A 16,374-nucleotide genomic window follows, 5' to 3' on the forward strand; every position below is an offset into this window, starting at 1 on the left:
ATAGCTCCTTTCTGCTAAGGTTACATTTTAAATACTAGCAAAGCAGGATTGAGTAGGATACTCTTTTGTGCTTTAATTTTGTTTGGCGTGTTTCCTCTTTAATATTTTCTGGCTGTATCTGGTAGGACCATGGGCTTGCTGAGAGTAATGGGAATGTTAACACAAATCGATGTCAAACTCTTCAGGAAGCTCCCACCACCCAGAGGGACCTCTAGGATTGGTTCTGACTGTTCTCTGGATAGGGCAGAGTTCAGGAACTGGAGGGTTAATGCACAACTGAGAGCAAAAACAAGGTGGTCAGCTGGTCCAACCCCCCTGCTCAGGCTGGGTCCTGTCCTGGTGCTTTTTGACTGTGACCAAGGAGGGAGGTCCCAATACCTGTAAGATAAGGTTTGCAGGGGAATTTCTTCTTGACATACCTAAATGAGATGTTCAAAGAGGCCAGAAGTGTTAATATTTGGCACAAAATTAAACTGCCCTATCCTTTAAAGTGTGTCAGTTGGAGTTGAGCACTTACAAAAATTGCTGTCATAAGGTTAAGGGGTGATTTTTTTACCACTATTATATATTGACCTCAAAAGAGGTCAGGTCAAAAGCAGACCCTCTAATATGGGTGTCTTCTGCACCTCTAAAGAGGAGGCAAAGTGGTGATACTTCAGCTTGAGTACCTGTAGTGTCAGGAACACAAGCATAAAGAGCCTTTCTGAAAATCTTCTAGAAACATAGTTTATCAACCTAAATCCTGTAAAACTAATAAATGGTGTGTCTTGTTAAACAACAGGTAAAGTTTATTCTAATTTCACAACAGCTTCTTCAATTAAAAAAACAAGAAAAAAGACCCCAAAACCTTGAAATAGTGCTGCAGATTTTAGATTACTTTACTCTTACAGATTTGCCTGTCTCTGTAAAATCTGGACTGATAAAACATAGTTCTTCAATGTAACATACTGAGTGGCTGTCACTGCGTCAACAATAACCATCCATCTTCATAGTTATTTACTTTATCTTCCTCTAGTATAATAGAAATAATGGAAGAGAACAATTCCATGGTCTAATTGCCTCCTACTTTGAAAATAAGCTCAGTAATATCATCTCAACATTCATTTTTCAGTAACTTTTTTCTCTCCTGTTGTCTGTCAGGCAGGAGGGACCATTATGCTGTGACAATGTTATATTTTATTTTCCTTGTGTCTTTTAGAAAGACTCAGAGCCCGTGCAGTGCAAGTAATTCATTTAAATGGACATACAGAGAATAATCTATCTAGATATCCACAGAGTAAGTTTATCTTAATAGACCACAGTTGTCCTGGCTGACAGTCTACTAATTTAATATCTCTTTTTGTTACAGTTACTCTTTGTAAAATTTTTATGACTATAAAGCATTGAGATTTTTCAAGGGAAAAGCAGCTGATAAAAGGGGGGAAATTAAATGTGATTTCTTTTTCCTGTTGACAGTTTGTGCAGTGCTGGTGGTTTGGGCAGTTTGGTTTGGTCCACCTTTTCCTTAATTTCCCCGACACAGGCACGTTCTCTGGTTCTTTAAGAGTTAAACACATTTTCCAAATGAAAAATTAGAACACTGTGAAATTATTTTTCCCTAATAATTAGCTGTGTGATCTTTCCTTGACTGCCTTGTCCTTTGTGTGCTTTTCAAAAGAGACCCTTTGAATTGAAGTCAGGAGGGGGATCTCTTCTCTTTGTTCATGTAAGCCTAATCTTTTCCTATACCTGTAATTATTCTTTTATGATTGGCAAGGAAAAAGCTTCATATTGACCATATCCATTATTGGAGGGGGAAGATAGGTCTTTTCTTATCATTCTATTTTGGGAGTGCTCAGGCAATGCTGAAATGGGCAATACAAGCTTCACTCTGCAGCCTTTGAGCATTAGTCATGGAAGAATGGGACAAGAGCTCCACTCTTGGTGTATCATCTGTGCCAGACATCCTTCTGATAATGGAGAGCATTCAGCCCAAAGGAATAAATTCATAACATTTTAGTCTCCATCCCTTGCACAGTCTCTCCTCTTGGCCGGATTTTGAGGTTTATAATGCAGAAATCCATAGCAGGGTGAGTCCTCTAACTTTCCGTGGTGGACAGAGACAACAGAGAAAAATAGCTCATCTTCAGGCAGGCACTGCTTAAGTGAATTGCACTTTAAAAGTATGTCATTGTTTGTTGTTCAGAAATTGCTTCTAGAGTGACTAAGATCAAATATGAACATTTGCATTTGGTCAGGTCAGTCTTCTTGTTCCAAAGCCAGTGCTGTCACTTCTTTGTTATTTCCTTAGTGCATTGGTGGCCTAAGCTTTTGTTTAATATAATTCTGCTTAAAAACAGATTTCCCCCCTAAAAGCTAATTGTTTATTCCCTCTATGAAATTCATCCACGTTAGTCAGCACAGCTTAAATTATTACAGTTGTTTAAAACCCATTAAGTGTCTTTTCACCCTGTGCAGCATATGTGGAAAGAAACCAGACCTTCCCATGGCAAAGCATTCCATTTGGCCATAAATTTTAAGAAGACAACCATGTGTCTTTTCAGTCACTGTTGCATAGGAATGATGTAAATATTTGCCTCAGAAGAGAAGCTCAGATATATTTTGTGTTAAGGCAGAACTTCTAAAAGGTGCAGAAAGCTGAGCTGTCAAGGCAAGCGATGGTTCCTGTCACAGGAGGAAGTCTGATTCTCTCAGTTAATTGCTGCTTTATCTCCAGGATCACAAAGAAGGTTATCAGGAAAGAAATGACAGATGTGTCATCAAATGTGTCAGGTGCACAACCACCAGAGATACTGAGGGCTGTTTGGTTGCACTGAGCCGTAAATCTTTCCTTTGGGGACACTCAAAGAAACCTTTTGAATCACCTCTTTAAATTACATAACAAAGTCATGATTAAGAACTCTTGCTCTGCTAAATCATTTTACATTCCCAGTCCATTAGCCATAGTACCTTTATGCCAGTGTTCAGTGTGTCTGCTGTGTTACATACATTCTTTCTTAATTTAACCTGAAACTCCTAAAGTATTTTATATTGACTTGTTGAAATAGCAAGGAAAAAGTGCATTCTGTACTTCAAAAAGTGTCAAGGAAAAGCTATGTTATTAACCAGTGTCTCTGTAGCTGTCTGATGCCCTAGGACTGATTTACTTGAGCATATTGTTTCAGCTGCAGTAGTGTGTAATATTATGCACTGTGAGACAAGAGAGAATTAGAATTTGATTTCAGAACTAAAATATAACTTTAAAACAAGTTATAAAAATTGGTTTATGTATTTTATGGACTGCTGCCAGCATAAAGTACACTTTACCAGTCAGTCATTGTAACATCTAAGAGCAATTTGGTTTATGTATCAACTTCTATGAATTTTAATCAAGTAAAATTGTTACAACTGCTGCTCAATACATTCCAGCTCTTTCTGTTAGAGGTGTACTGATGTTTGAGATGGAAGGCTGGATAAAAGTTGTCAGTCAGAGAGGGGTGACTGCAGAGAGGCCTCGGGGACACAGGACATTTGAGGGCTGATTTCCTTCAAGCTCTTCTACCCCAACACCAGATTTGAGTGATGATTGCACACTCTCTGTCTGTCTTCATGACAGAACCACAGTAAGGAAATCCTGAAATCTTCTGTGAATGCCCTGGTGCTTTCCAAATAAGATGATGTGCATTACGGATTCAGTCACTTAAATCTTTCCAGAAAATGAGAATAATTTGTTTTCATTTTTGAATTCCTCACGTTTCTCTGTGATGGTGAGATGTCCTTAGGCTTAGTGTAACTCTTAACAATGGTGTCTTTCTGTTCTCAGTGGAGTGTTGTGATATCAGAGCTATTTTATTTAAAACATGAGGAATTGCACTCCCCTGAGCTCAAGTGGAGTAACTGAATATTTGGTAACACTGTTTCTGCTTTTCCCTTGATTTATTATATTATGCAGAGATACCTTTACACTTGAGTTTAAGGCTTCCCATCCAAAGGAATCCACACAAAATCTTAGATTCACCAGGTGTTCCAGCCTGCAGTGATCATTTCTGGCTCACAGCCACTTAGTTAACAAGCTCTGTCTTCCTCTGCCTACTTGGAAACTTATACTTAAGGAATGTAGGTGAATATTTTCACGGATGAGATAAAACTGCATGTGATTGTGCACACTTGGAGTGTTTTTAGCATAACCTAAACTCAGCAGTGTTTGGGTTCATCCATCTGGCCGTGAAAATAAAACCTGCTGTCACATCAGTCCCTCTCTTTCCTTGGACTGCAAATTCTCTTGGTCAGAGGCTCTTCTTGTTCAGAAGGCACCTTGTTGATACAAATAACAGTAATGTAAAACAGCTTCCCACAGAGCTGCACAGATTCCTCCCTGTGCTGGTGGCTGCTGCAGATTTATTCTGGGTTTTTCCAGATTACAAGTTTGCCATCCAGTTCCTGCTGCTAATGAAATAGAATAAAACTTTCACAGCCAACAAATAAAAACACACTGCAGATAGATCTAGAAATCAAAGCCATTAGCTGTGAAACATGATACCAGAAGTGAGCCTACCTCCTTCCCCATCTTCAGTCCCATCAAGAAAGGCACAGTCTGGCAAGAAGAAAAAAGTGAGGGTGGGAGTGGGACTAAAGATACCTCAGAGTTGTCTTTGATAGAACTCTAACAGCACTTAAAAGGAGGCTGAAAAATAATTTTGCATTTATATATAAATAGTAGGGGGTTTATGATGTGAAACATTTCTCTTATCCCTTGTCCTTTCTCATTGTCATTGGTACAGGTAATAGAAACACTGAAAACATAATCTTGAAAATATCCGAAAACCAAGGTGAATACTAAAATATACCCAAGTTTGTAATGTAAACTGGTTTGAAATTAAAGCTGACTATGACAAATACCATTTTGTATCAGTAAAGAACTTCATCTTACTGACTGAGGTGGTTTCTGGAATATTGTGCTCAGTTCTGCACCACTTGATCAGAAATATTTAGAGAGTGCTTAGAGACACCAGAATAGTCAGGAAACATCTGAGCAAAAAAATGAGAAAATGAAGGCTAAAAAATTCAGTAAGTAACGATGACCAAAGCAGAAAGCAATAGGCTGCAGATGTCTGCAGGGTATTAACAGTGAGGAGGGATAAAAATATTTAATGTAAGGCACAGAGGTGTTTAAGTGTAGGCTGAATAGCCAATAAAAGTAGCAGAATAGAGGCTAATATGCCAAAGGAAGTAAAAGGATTATGTAAGTCTTTAAAAATTAGATTTGGCAAAAGGCCATGAAATATGCTATTGGAAGGAATATAATATTGGCAGGGAATTTGTACTAAGATATATTCTCCATCTCTTACAGTCTAATCAAATGCAGAGCTGAGTTTGATTCCTGCGTGCCTGTTTGAGGCTGCAAGTGTAGACTTTGCCAGCTGGGATATTTCACTGTGTACATGTAGTTTTTGTAATCTTGTCTGTTAGAAATGTGAACACTCATGCAAAACCAAGAAAGGTGTGTTTTAACAGTAACAAAATCGTCTCCATGTTTTTCACTTGGGGTTTTTTCTGCTCGATTATATCCCTCAGAATATGTAGGAGTCAATGAAACTGTCCAAGTTTTTATTAATTTGAAGTAAGTCCTTATGTCATTTCTGTCTTGACTACATATAATCATAAAAAATATGGCTTGAGAAAAGAGTTATATCTGTTATTTTATGGAAGCTTTCTCTCTTTTTTTTGTCACTTCTTTTATAGCAATGTTGATGTAGCTGGGGAATTTCATTCAGCAGCTTTAGAACTACTCATAAAGAGAAGAAAAAAAGATAAATATTTGTGACCCATAGCTGGTGAGCAAGCTAACACTGAATTCCCAGCTGTGTCTTAGGTGGAACTTTCAGACAGAAAAAATGAAAATCTTTTTGGCCAAAGATTGTTTTTTCTATTGGTAAAGGTGGGGCATAGAGGGGAAAAAGAGCTTTTGGTGCCTCAGCTCACCCCAAACATAGGGATAAAGGTAGATATTTTTAATCAGATGTGCATCTTAAGAGATGCACAGGAATCTGAATCTTTTTGCCTCTACTAGGAAAAAAGAATATCTAAGAAGCATTTGTGAATGGACTGTGTCATCAGTGTGTTGCCCAGCCCATGGAGTAATCTTTATTTAACGTGCCAGGGATGTGATAATTTTTTTGTGCTTTACTGAACAAGGAAAGCAACTGACTCTGGGGTGGTTTTTGTATAAATAACAAGGTTTGAGTCTTCATTTATTTACATTTCGTTCTGAAGTATGTAAAACTAAGCATGAAGACAGATATTGTGCTTTAATCTTACCTGGGTGGGGGGAAGATGGTCTTTGAAGGCCCCTTCCAACCCAAGCTGTTCCATGGCCTACTCTGGCTAATCCCTGTGCTGTGTCCTGGAGCTGGTGATAACTCGTGCTGTCCCTTTGTGTGTGTGGGGCGGAGCAGGGACGGGAGGAGGTGCTTTGGAGGCCTGATGGGCAGGGCAGGTCCGTGACACTCTGAAGGGGAGTGCAGGCTATTGAACTGCGGGAATAGCGATTTGGGAGACAAATCTGGGGGAAAGTAGGTTTTATGGAACAGGTTTCTTCTTCTGTATGCAAGCCATGGGTGTATAGGTGGAACTGAAATTGTGTCTCTAAAAAAAAAACCTGGGCATTTTGGACAGAATGACGCAGCCACGGACAAAGTCAGACTGGAGCAGGTGTAGTGACCCAGCTGCAGGTGCCTGCACATCAAGTGAGGCCCCGTGGTCCCTGCTGCTGAGAGATTAGGCTTTGAAGTCCTTCCAGAGTTGAGCCTTCCAGATATTTTCAGCATTCAGTGGCTGTGCAGAGCCATGTGGTGCCAGGAGCAGGGGGAAAGGGCCCGGAGCCGCAGGGCTGGGCAGTGTGTACTGGATCAGGGAGGGCTTGTCCTTCAGCCAGGCTCTGCCTGCTGTGTGTGTTGGCTGCTGGGAGAGCTAAAGCTGGAACTGGCATTTGAGGAAGCATTAAATAAGAAGCAAATGTGCTGTTGATAATGAATGTGGTGCTAGGAGCTTGGATCATAACCTCTGTCCATTTTGAGCTGGGTGACTATAAAATACATGCCCCATTAGACTGAACAGCCATGCCACTGTTTTATCTGTGACAAAATACCATGCACCCTTCCAACCAAGATGTGAAGCTGTACAAGTGTGGGCTGTCTAATGAGGGGGTGCAGAGGTGTAATGCCTAACATTTACTGGGAGCCAGACAAGTGTCGACACGAACCAATGAACAGCCCTGAGAATTTATCTGCTGCTGGTGGGATGCAGTGGAGACAAGCCAGACTAAGCAGGCAGAGCAGAGCAGAGCGGCCCAGAAGTGACCTGGAACAGGATCTGAACCACTCTGTCACCCTGAGAGATGGGCTGTCGTGCTCAGAGCTCAGGCAGCATGTTGGGGGGGTTGTGACTGCAGCACAGCCACCTGAATTGCTTTCTGTTAACAAAACTCACTTTCCTGCTCTACTGGCCATCACCACATCACAGGAACTTAACTGGATAAATATGAAGAGATTCCACATGCATTTTAGAGCCACTTTGGTTTTGAGTTCTGTCATACTCTGAGAACTTACCTCTTCATACTCCGTCTTTCACAAGCAGGCAAAGTGTTAGGTGAAAATGCAACCAACAAGGTTTCTGTTGAATCCTGTCTGAGCAAAACCCAGGGAAAAATATGTAGCAATAGGATGTTTGTTCTATTTCAACTGACCTGGGATTTTTTTTGACCTTTATTTTAAAGGAATGCTGCAGTTTATTTCTGTTAACTGCAGAATAATGAGATCACTTAGCTGTTTAGTAATAGTAACTCCTTTCATCTAAGTACACTTTAATTAAGAGCTAATAATGCAGAATTTCAGACAGAATCCTGAAAATACCATCCTAATTGCTTACTTTACTAAATAGTGTTGGCACCAAGTATTTATAACCTTCACATTACCTTGCCATAATTAGCTTATTCTCATTAACTGCTACCTCAGCCTCCAACAAGCGAGAAGTTGGTGAAAGAAGTTAGAAATATTTCTTAAATCTCTTGGTTGTACAAATGATTTACCCAGATGAAAGAGCCTAATTACTTGAAAATATGTAATTGGACCATCATCAAGATCATTATTGTATGTGATGTAAAAACACCTCCAAAGGAAGACTCAGTGACACTTAAAACAGTGTGTTCTGATAAAAACTTTTGATTGAAATCATTTGAGCAGCCTTTTCCAAAGTGGCTACCTATATTTTTTGGATCCTTTAGTGGACCTCAAATTCAGCTACCTAGTCATAGCATCTGAGCACATAAAATGAAGTTGTGGCTCCTGAATTTTTTTCTTATGTTGGACACTGAAAAACTTAAGGTGCACACAACTGGCTCCAGCCTGATACCTTATTGACCCTTTGAGGGGAAACTGGGTTGCCTGTTCTCTGCCAGCAGAACACTTTGCACAAAAAGCTGAAAGTTTTCTTTGTTTTTTTCTCTTGCCCTCTTTGTAGTGTCAGCTCTGTTAGGAGAGCACACAAAGGCAATTTAAGCTTTCTTCTCCTTTTGTCTGAAGGATATTCAAAATATTTTTTTTCAGATACACCCAGTGCACCCAAAGCAATTATCCTTTCTCCTATGTAGGTTAAATGTTTATGATAATGGGTGTCAAAGTGCTATTCTTGAAAATCCAGAAAGAGTAGATGTTGAATTTTAATGATGTTCCAAAATACATAATTTATCCTGAGGGAAACATTTTTCGTAGAAGCAAAGTAGTCTGTCCAATAAAATAATGATTCCCAGACATTTGGGAGGGACCTTCATTGAGGCTGTCTCCTGTTTCCTCTTGTCAGAGGGTGGAAAGGCAAAGTGATGTCACAGAGAGTGCACAGTAAAAGGACATCACACCAGGTACAGCTCATTAAACCTCTGTACTAAGAACTCCATTCAGAAGCTAAAAAAAATGGCTTTAGTGCTGTTTCTTTCCTCTCTTGCAGGGGTTGGAGTAAAGAGGAAATCTGGTATGGAAATTAAAGTTACTTTTGCATAGGAGCTCCCATAAAGGGGCTTGGTGTGCTTAACTGGTGTGCTTTCACATTGCACTTTCTATTAGGTTGTCCTTCCTTTGCAGAACGTTCTTGCCTTTATCAGAGAGCCAACGTGGCATTAGAAGTTTTTCTAAAAGCAAAGTAATTCCTAATTTAATGGCTCCTTTGATAGTATTGTCAGAGAGAAAATAGTAAAGCAAACGTTGAGAGATGAGATCTGCTTTCCAAAAAAATAAAGGAGGAAGAGAAAAGCTTTTTGGAAAATTATGAAGCTGACCTTGCTTTTGTTGGTGACATGAAAGCCTGTACTGAAGTGTGAGATGTTAATGCTGCAGCACCGTGTCTGTGTGCTTGCCAACTGAGTAAATCCACGTGCTTACAACTAGAATTAACAACCTATTGAGTTATTTCGCTTCTCAAGTGGCAAAGTTCCTTAGCAGCTTTTGAGCAGGAAAATAGTGGTAAATATGTTGGTATGACTGCACAAAGAAGTCATCATTCCTCTTTGGAAGCACAGTTCAACAAGGCATTCTTGATTGATTTCTTTGATCAGTCAAGACATTTGGGTCTGAGTATTTTTTGTTGATGCTGAAGAAATTACAACTGTCTGTTTACCAAAGACAAGTTAGCACTTGTAACTTCTCTGTGACAGACTCTGAAGTGAAACCATGTGAAGAGATATTTGAGGACAGGAGGCAGGATGGTTTCCTGGCTGTGCAAGTGGGAAGCAAGTTTGACGATAGGAATTTTATCCCTGGCTTTACAGCTGATTTACTTGAGCAGAAGCTTTTGACAGCCCATGGCATCTGTCTGTGCCTGTTTGTCCTGTTTGTGAGATGAGAAAATATGTTGTTTTGCTGCTGGGAAAACTTTTGTTTATTCCTTGGATTGTAAAAGGGGCTTTCTCTGAGGTTTTTTTTTTTTGGACTCTTGTTGAAGAAATCATATTGTAATCATATAATGAATCCTCACATTTGATTTCTGGAACAAGGAATTTCCTAAACCCTAGTATGTAAGCTTAGGAAAAATTGAAAAGAAAGTACTATGTCTATGAAAGTGGTTATGCAGCCAGCAATTTATTTTCATTACAGCACCAGCAGAAATATAGCATGGACTAAATAATTATTTATAAACATATGAAGGCTTTACTAAAGAGTTTTAAAATACCAGTACTTCAGTACTAATGTATTTATGTAACATTTCATACAGACACTCAGAGGGTCTGTTCATAAGCAATCATAAAATGTACAGAAAATATCAGGAGCTCCCCTTCAGCATATAAAGCAGCATGCAAAAAGGAAATTTTGGGCTTTTTGTCCCCCTACTTTTCTCTCTTTCTGATGGAAACTCACAGTAATAGGCCCTGCCATCTGCTACTGTATGTTCTTCATGAGTTTTAACATTTTGTTTTTAGAACCTGAAAGATGAGTAAAATGTCAAGTCGCCCAGAAAATAATCACAGGCACGACAACTCAAATGTTGGCTCAGCTTGTCTGTGCAAAAAGTGGTTCACAGCAGGTCTGGGCCCTCCCTCTTGGCAGATGGAGCAGGTACCCCCTTGGTATTAGCTGGTATTTCCCAGCACAAGGTGAGAAGCTGGGAACTGCACCAGCAAAACTAACTCCCAGAGAAGGAGTTAACTCTCTGTTGCATTATTTAAAAAATGTCATGGGCTTCTTGCTACCTGTTTGAAAGGCTGGATCTCCTCCTTTTTCCAGTTCTGATTTTGCATCCTGCTGGGACCAGACTGGAGCTGACAAGCTGGGAAGGTGTTAGAAAGGTGCAGGATAAGATCTTCAGCTGGAAAAATGCTCACAGCTCTTAATAGGGAGGAAAAGAACTCGCAGCCCATTCGTGCCCCCTGGCTGTCAGGCTGGGTGTGTGGCCATATCCTTTGCCTCCTGCCTCCTTAACGGTGCAAAGATACAATCATTTCACTGAGTCGGTTCCCAGCAGTTCGAGGATGGTTTTCATAAGAAATCCTGTGCACATTTCCTACCTTTCATTACAGTCAGAAGCCTCCTCAGAGATCTTTGCACTCTCAGCCTCTGCAAAAGCCCTTGTTACAGCATTGCAAGATTTTGCTCTTAATATTCCACTTCATAAGTCTGGAGCTTGTTTTCAATTACTTCCCTTCAGTGCTTCATTTTACTCATTCCTTTAGGAAGTCCCTTGTTCACAGGACATTTTTCAGGCTTTGCAGTGAAAGAAGATGCTCTTTACCAGGTGGGTGCTGGAAAAGACCTGAAGAAGAGCTCACGTGCCCTGGTAAGGTGGATATTGCCTCCGTCTGCAAAATGGGCCGTATTTTAAGGGATTGTAACTTGACTGTACTATGCCTAAGACCTAAACTGGACTTGACTTCTGTGCTAACATTTTGTTGTCTTTGGCATACCAGTTAAAAAAATAATTGTAGACAAATTGCTTACATAATGAAAAGGTCCAGAGAAACTGTAGTTAAAATTACTGGCTTATATTTTTCAAGGCACCAAGTTGTCATTGAACTGCAAAAGTAGGGAACCCTGTAGACCTTTAAACCTTTGAAAATCTCCAGTCACTTTTTTTGTGCTTTTAAATATGGCCCTCCTTCATAACACACTTAGTTACTCATCTCTGACAATAATAATGCTTTTAACTACTTTATTAAAATCATTGTGCTGTAATATTTACTGACCTTGAAAACTCTTTGCTCTTCTGTTTCCTTCTTGCTTTGCAAAGTTTAGAAGGCTGGGTTTCCATGTTACAACTGGAAAACTGAGAGACCAGCAGGATGTAAGAGTTTGGGAGATAACTCCTGAAATACTGTGTAAATCTTGGGAGTACCAAATCAAGAAGAGCATATTAAAATTAGAGAGTGAGGCTGTAGCTGATGAATAATGCTTTCCCTTTTCTTCCTACATGCTGTTTTCTTGTTTGTACTAATTTAGTGCAAGTACAGGAATGCTGGCAGCCAGTATTGTCACTGTCTGAGAAATGAGTCAGACTTTGGAGGAATCTAAGATCAAGTTGTCTGATGTGGAATAGGCTTCCTCTAACTTCTTTCTGTCTTTCTAGATTTATTTTCTTTTGTATTTCTGCTGATTTTGAAACATGACTGAAATGCTGTGTGTGTGCTTGAGCTGACCTATAGAAACATAGTCCTAATAGTTGCTGTTCACCCTATGAATGGAGCAGTGGTAAGGGCACAAGAGACCTGAAATTCATTCCTGGCTGTGTCCCAGGTTTCCTGAATGATCAGTGGAAGGTCTTTTCTCTGTGTGTCCCTTTGTTTTTCTATCCCATGACTCAAAGAGTAAACCAGTATTTAATTGCTGGTCATCTTCATGAGGAAAAGTATGGAGTTTGCATGCTATCTTTAAATGGTAATATCTGTTACTGCTTTGTCATATATAAAGAGCTGTTTTTAAATAGCAAAACTGATTAAACAGACATATACCTGTAAAAATACTTATATTGTTATATTAAATTTCTGTGCTGAGGTTATGTTTTCTACAGGTATGTTTATATGGTGATTTGCTTTTTTTCAGGCCCTGCTTGACACTCAGAATCTTTTGAGAGCCCAGATTACAAATTTTACTTTCAACCTGGGATTTTCAGGGAAGTTTTATCACACAGGTAAGAATAAAGTACTAAAATCCCTTTCATTTTGATGGTGTTCTTTTTAGTCTGAGGACAGTAGGAAGGATGGAGATTAAAGGTCTTAGTAAGGTGTGATTTCTGCATTAGGTGCCAGTGTGGAGCAGATTCAGTTCCTCCTCCCCTTTGTTAAAATTTAGTTCCTTTCAGCCCCTTGTTGACTGGTGAATTCCACCAATCACATGAAATGTTCCATGGATTCCACTGAGAATCTGTTGAGCTACCACAGTTCGTCCTTTTGGATACTGTGGAGGTACAGCAATGTATATTATCCATTAAAATAATTTTGTGCTTAAACCACTGTAGGAATAGGTAGAAGGTATTAAAATAGGATGTGAGCCCAGCAGAATGGTCTGACTCTCAACTCTGTCACCAGTGCCTCAGCAGGCAGTAGTTTAAATGGACACATTTTATTATGTTCATACCAGTCTTATATTTTCCAACATGTGTAAGATTATAATAGAAGGAGAGACTTTACTTCTGAGCTATTTTTTTTTTTCCTTTTGCAGGGACTGAGGAGGAGGATGAAGGTGATGACCTGCTGTTGAGATCAGTGGATGAGTTCTGGTGGTTTCCCCACATGTGGAGTCACATGCAGCCCCACCTCTTCCACAACGAGTCCTCGCTGGTGGAGCAGATGATCCTCAACAAAAAATTTGCCTTAGTGAGTTATATTTTTGCATTTTGTATATTATTTAGGTCCTCAGAAACCATTATTCCTACTTTGTTGGAAAATCAATCCTTGTAGAATTCAGTTTAGCCTCAGTGAATTGAGGGAAAAAGGAAGTTTTGTTAAAGTGCTTTTTGCAATCACTCTTTTGTGCTATGAAAATTCTGTTTCTCAACAGTTCGTATTTCCTTCTCAATTAAAGTTTGATTTGGCTTTCTGAAAAAAATAACAGAAAAATTCTTTCAGAATGAAGAATTAATATGTTCTCATCTTGGAAAGTCAATATAGATAAATGATACTCTATTCCAGTATTTTTCTATAGGAAATTTTGTCCAAATAACCCATTGTTTAGATTAGAAAAAAAAAAATGCAATTTTCTGAAAGAATAAATGCTCCATCAAAACATGTCAAATGACTTTATGAAACCACTGCATGTTAGGATTAGTTACACGTGCCACATTTTCAAAGATGATTTTCTGCAGTGATACCTAATAACATCTTATATATTCCCTTTGGATCAGCTTTATATAAACTCGTTTTGTAAAGCATTGCCTTTACTAATTGTTTATTCACAACCAAACTCTGGAAAAAAAGGTTTCAGTGGGAATACAAGAAATAGTAAAACCAGGTTTTAGGTCTGAGGATACCAGAGAAACAGGCTACAGTTACTTTCATAGAGCAAAACAAAACCAAAATGCCAAACATAATAGATGTTATTTATCTGAAGAAGTGGTCTAATGTAAAGACCTTAGAATGTCTTACATCAGAATATCCTAGCAAACATAACTTATTTGCTGAATTACATATATTTTTCCAACATCCTAATTTTACTTCTTCCTTTTCAAAATGCACTGGTTGCTCTTTAGTTGGCAGGTAAAGACTTTGTTCCTGGAAAGAGCAGGGGAATTTGAAATGCCAGAACAAAAGAGAGTGCACTTATGGCCATGTGTCAGTGAGTGTGGGAGGACAGTATAGACCTGAATATCAAGCAGTTAGTGTTGGTATTTGAAAACTTTGCTTTTAAGTAAGGTACATGCTTTCTTTCAAGATTTTACCAAGTTGACTGAAAATTGTGGTTGTACTGAGTACAGACCAGCTCAATTTTAATGTTTCCTTTCAAGAAAGCATTCCAGTAGGGGTTAGATTCAGGAAAATTTAAAAATCCTGTGCCCACATTTCCCCTTTTAATACAATTCTGTGTGCTGTTCCAAGGTCCACTGGAAATGAGTTCTTGTGGTTCTGGTGTGACCTAAGACATCCTCTGGGATTAGTCTACAGTATGTAAGCATTAAAGGATGTTATTAGAATAATGCATATTCAACCCTGGTTTACATAACTCCATGAATTTCCATGTTCTTCACTACTTCCAATGCTCTTAATATGCACCCATTTTTCTTTGAGATAAGACTTAGAGTCCTTTCATATTTCTTAGTAGCTAGTTTATTCAGAGGAAGAGATCCAAGTGTCAACCCACTCTTTGCACACAAAGTATGATTACAAAAAATGCTGAAGATGACCATATGAATGCAACCAATATAAAAACCTCTAAAACAGAATTCAAAGGCAGTGTGAGAGCAGCCTTTTCCTAAATCATGGCAACACAATGACATCTTATGGCCTGTGCATTCTGCTAATCAGACTGTCAAAGAAAGATCTTCTATCCCCTGTTCCTTTGAAAAGTAACCTGAAAGAAAATACATTAAATATGAAGAGAAGGTAGTAGCAGCAAGGTCAGTATGTAAACAAGATAAATGACAGTCTGCAAAAACAGGAAATGTACTACAAAAGGGTTTACTGCACAACGTCTGCCTGTGGAATGTTACAAGTGGTTCTCTTTTATCCTTTTTTAAAATGACACTGAAATCGTTAAGCTGGTTTTTGAATATGGTTTTATGTTTTGAGTGGACTAGAGGGGACACGCAGTGACTGAAATTCAGCTCCTCATCCAAGTGATTGTGAAGGGACATGCAGTGGAAATCACACTTGGGTAATAGCAACTGCCAAATGCTACCTCTTGTGTGGAACACGTGCCATTTTCTCTCTGAATTCTCTTCCATCTCCCTTCCAGATCAGCATCCTTTGATATTACTCTTATTTGCATTTCAGACCTGTTCTTGATCTCTCATAAAAAAAGGATCTGAGAACTACCAAAACATCGAACTTTTAGAGTTTTTGAAAGCAGCCATTGTTCTGTTATGTTTTAGGAACATGGTATTCCAACTGACTTGGGCTATGCAGTGGCTCCACACCATTCTGGGGTGTATCCAGTGCATGTTCAGCTTTATGATGCCTGGAAAAAGGTCTGGAACATCAGAGTTACCAGCACAGAAGAATACCCACATCTGAAGCCTGCAAGGTACAGACGAGGCTTCATCCACAAAAACATCATGGTGAGTTGGATTGATGATGTTCACGTTGTACTCTGCCATTTTATGAACAGTTTATTTTTAAGTGGAAAAGCACAGTATCCTGAAAGTTCACATTGTGAGAAGCACATATTGCTCTGCATAAGTAGCAAGATATATCTGACAGTGCCTTGTTAATTAAAATGAGTGTGTTGCTGATGATGTTACTGCTGATGAAGGTGGCATCCAGGCACCCCGCTGTCAACAGTTTACAGGCTGTTCGCTCCTCTAGTCCTACTGCTAATGCTGGTTCAGAGATCTCAAGGAAAAAATCAGCTTGGCATGGTTCAACAGAATAGGATGGGTTAGGTTTCTCTCAGGTTTTTGGGAATTACATCATTCACAGCCCCCTTTGCCAAGGGAAGGGGTTGTACACAAGCGGCACGGAAGGCGTTGTGCTGCTGCCATCTGGTCACTGGGGCGGAGGCTATTTCACATTCACATCCTGTCATTATTATCTCAGAAGTGTTTCTAAACAGCTTTCCAAAACACTTGGGGACATGTTCTCGAGTAACTTTCTTTTGGAGCATGTGGGAAGAGCGGTGAACAGGCAGGATCTGGGGGGTGTGCTGTGTTATACCTCTGGCTGCAGCAAGCAGTTTTGGAGGGTCAGCTGCCTTACCACAATATTGC

General features: G+C 39.4%; 1 protein-coding gene across 3 annotated transcripts in view; it reads left to right on the plus strand.

Annotated features, from left to right (window-relative positions):
* LOC135412655 (bifunctional heparan sulfate N-deacetylase/N-sulfotransferase 3) overlaps positions 1 to 16,374 on the plus strand; it is a 133,146-nt gene that overhangs the window by 96,648 nt on the left and 20,124 nt on the right. For all 3 annotated transcript variants that reach the window (XM_064651413.1, XM_064651414.1, XM_064651411.1), the window contains 3 exons: positions 12,558 to 12,645; positions 13,176 to 13,330; positions 15,541 to 15,726. In XM_064651413.1, coding sequence (XP_064507483.1) covers positions 12,558 to 12,645; positions 13,176 to 13,330; positions 15,541 to 15,726 — 429 coding nt within the window. The remainder of the gene's footprint in view (positions 1 to 12,557; positions 12,646 to 13,175; positions 13,331 to 15,540; positions 15,727 to 16,374) is intronic.

Source organism: Pseudopipra pipra, chromosome 4 (assembly GCF_036250125.1).
Source record: "Pseudopipra pipra isolate bDixPip1 chromosome 4, bDixPip1.hap1, whole genome shotgun sequence".
NCBI classification, from domain to species: domain Eukaryota; kingdom Metazoa; phylum Chordata; class Aves; order Passeriformes; family Pipridae; genus Pseudopipra; species Pseudopipra pipra.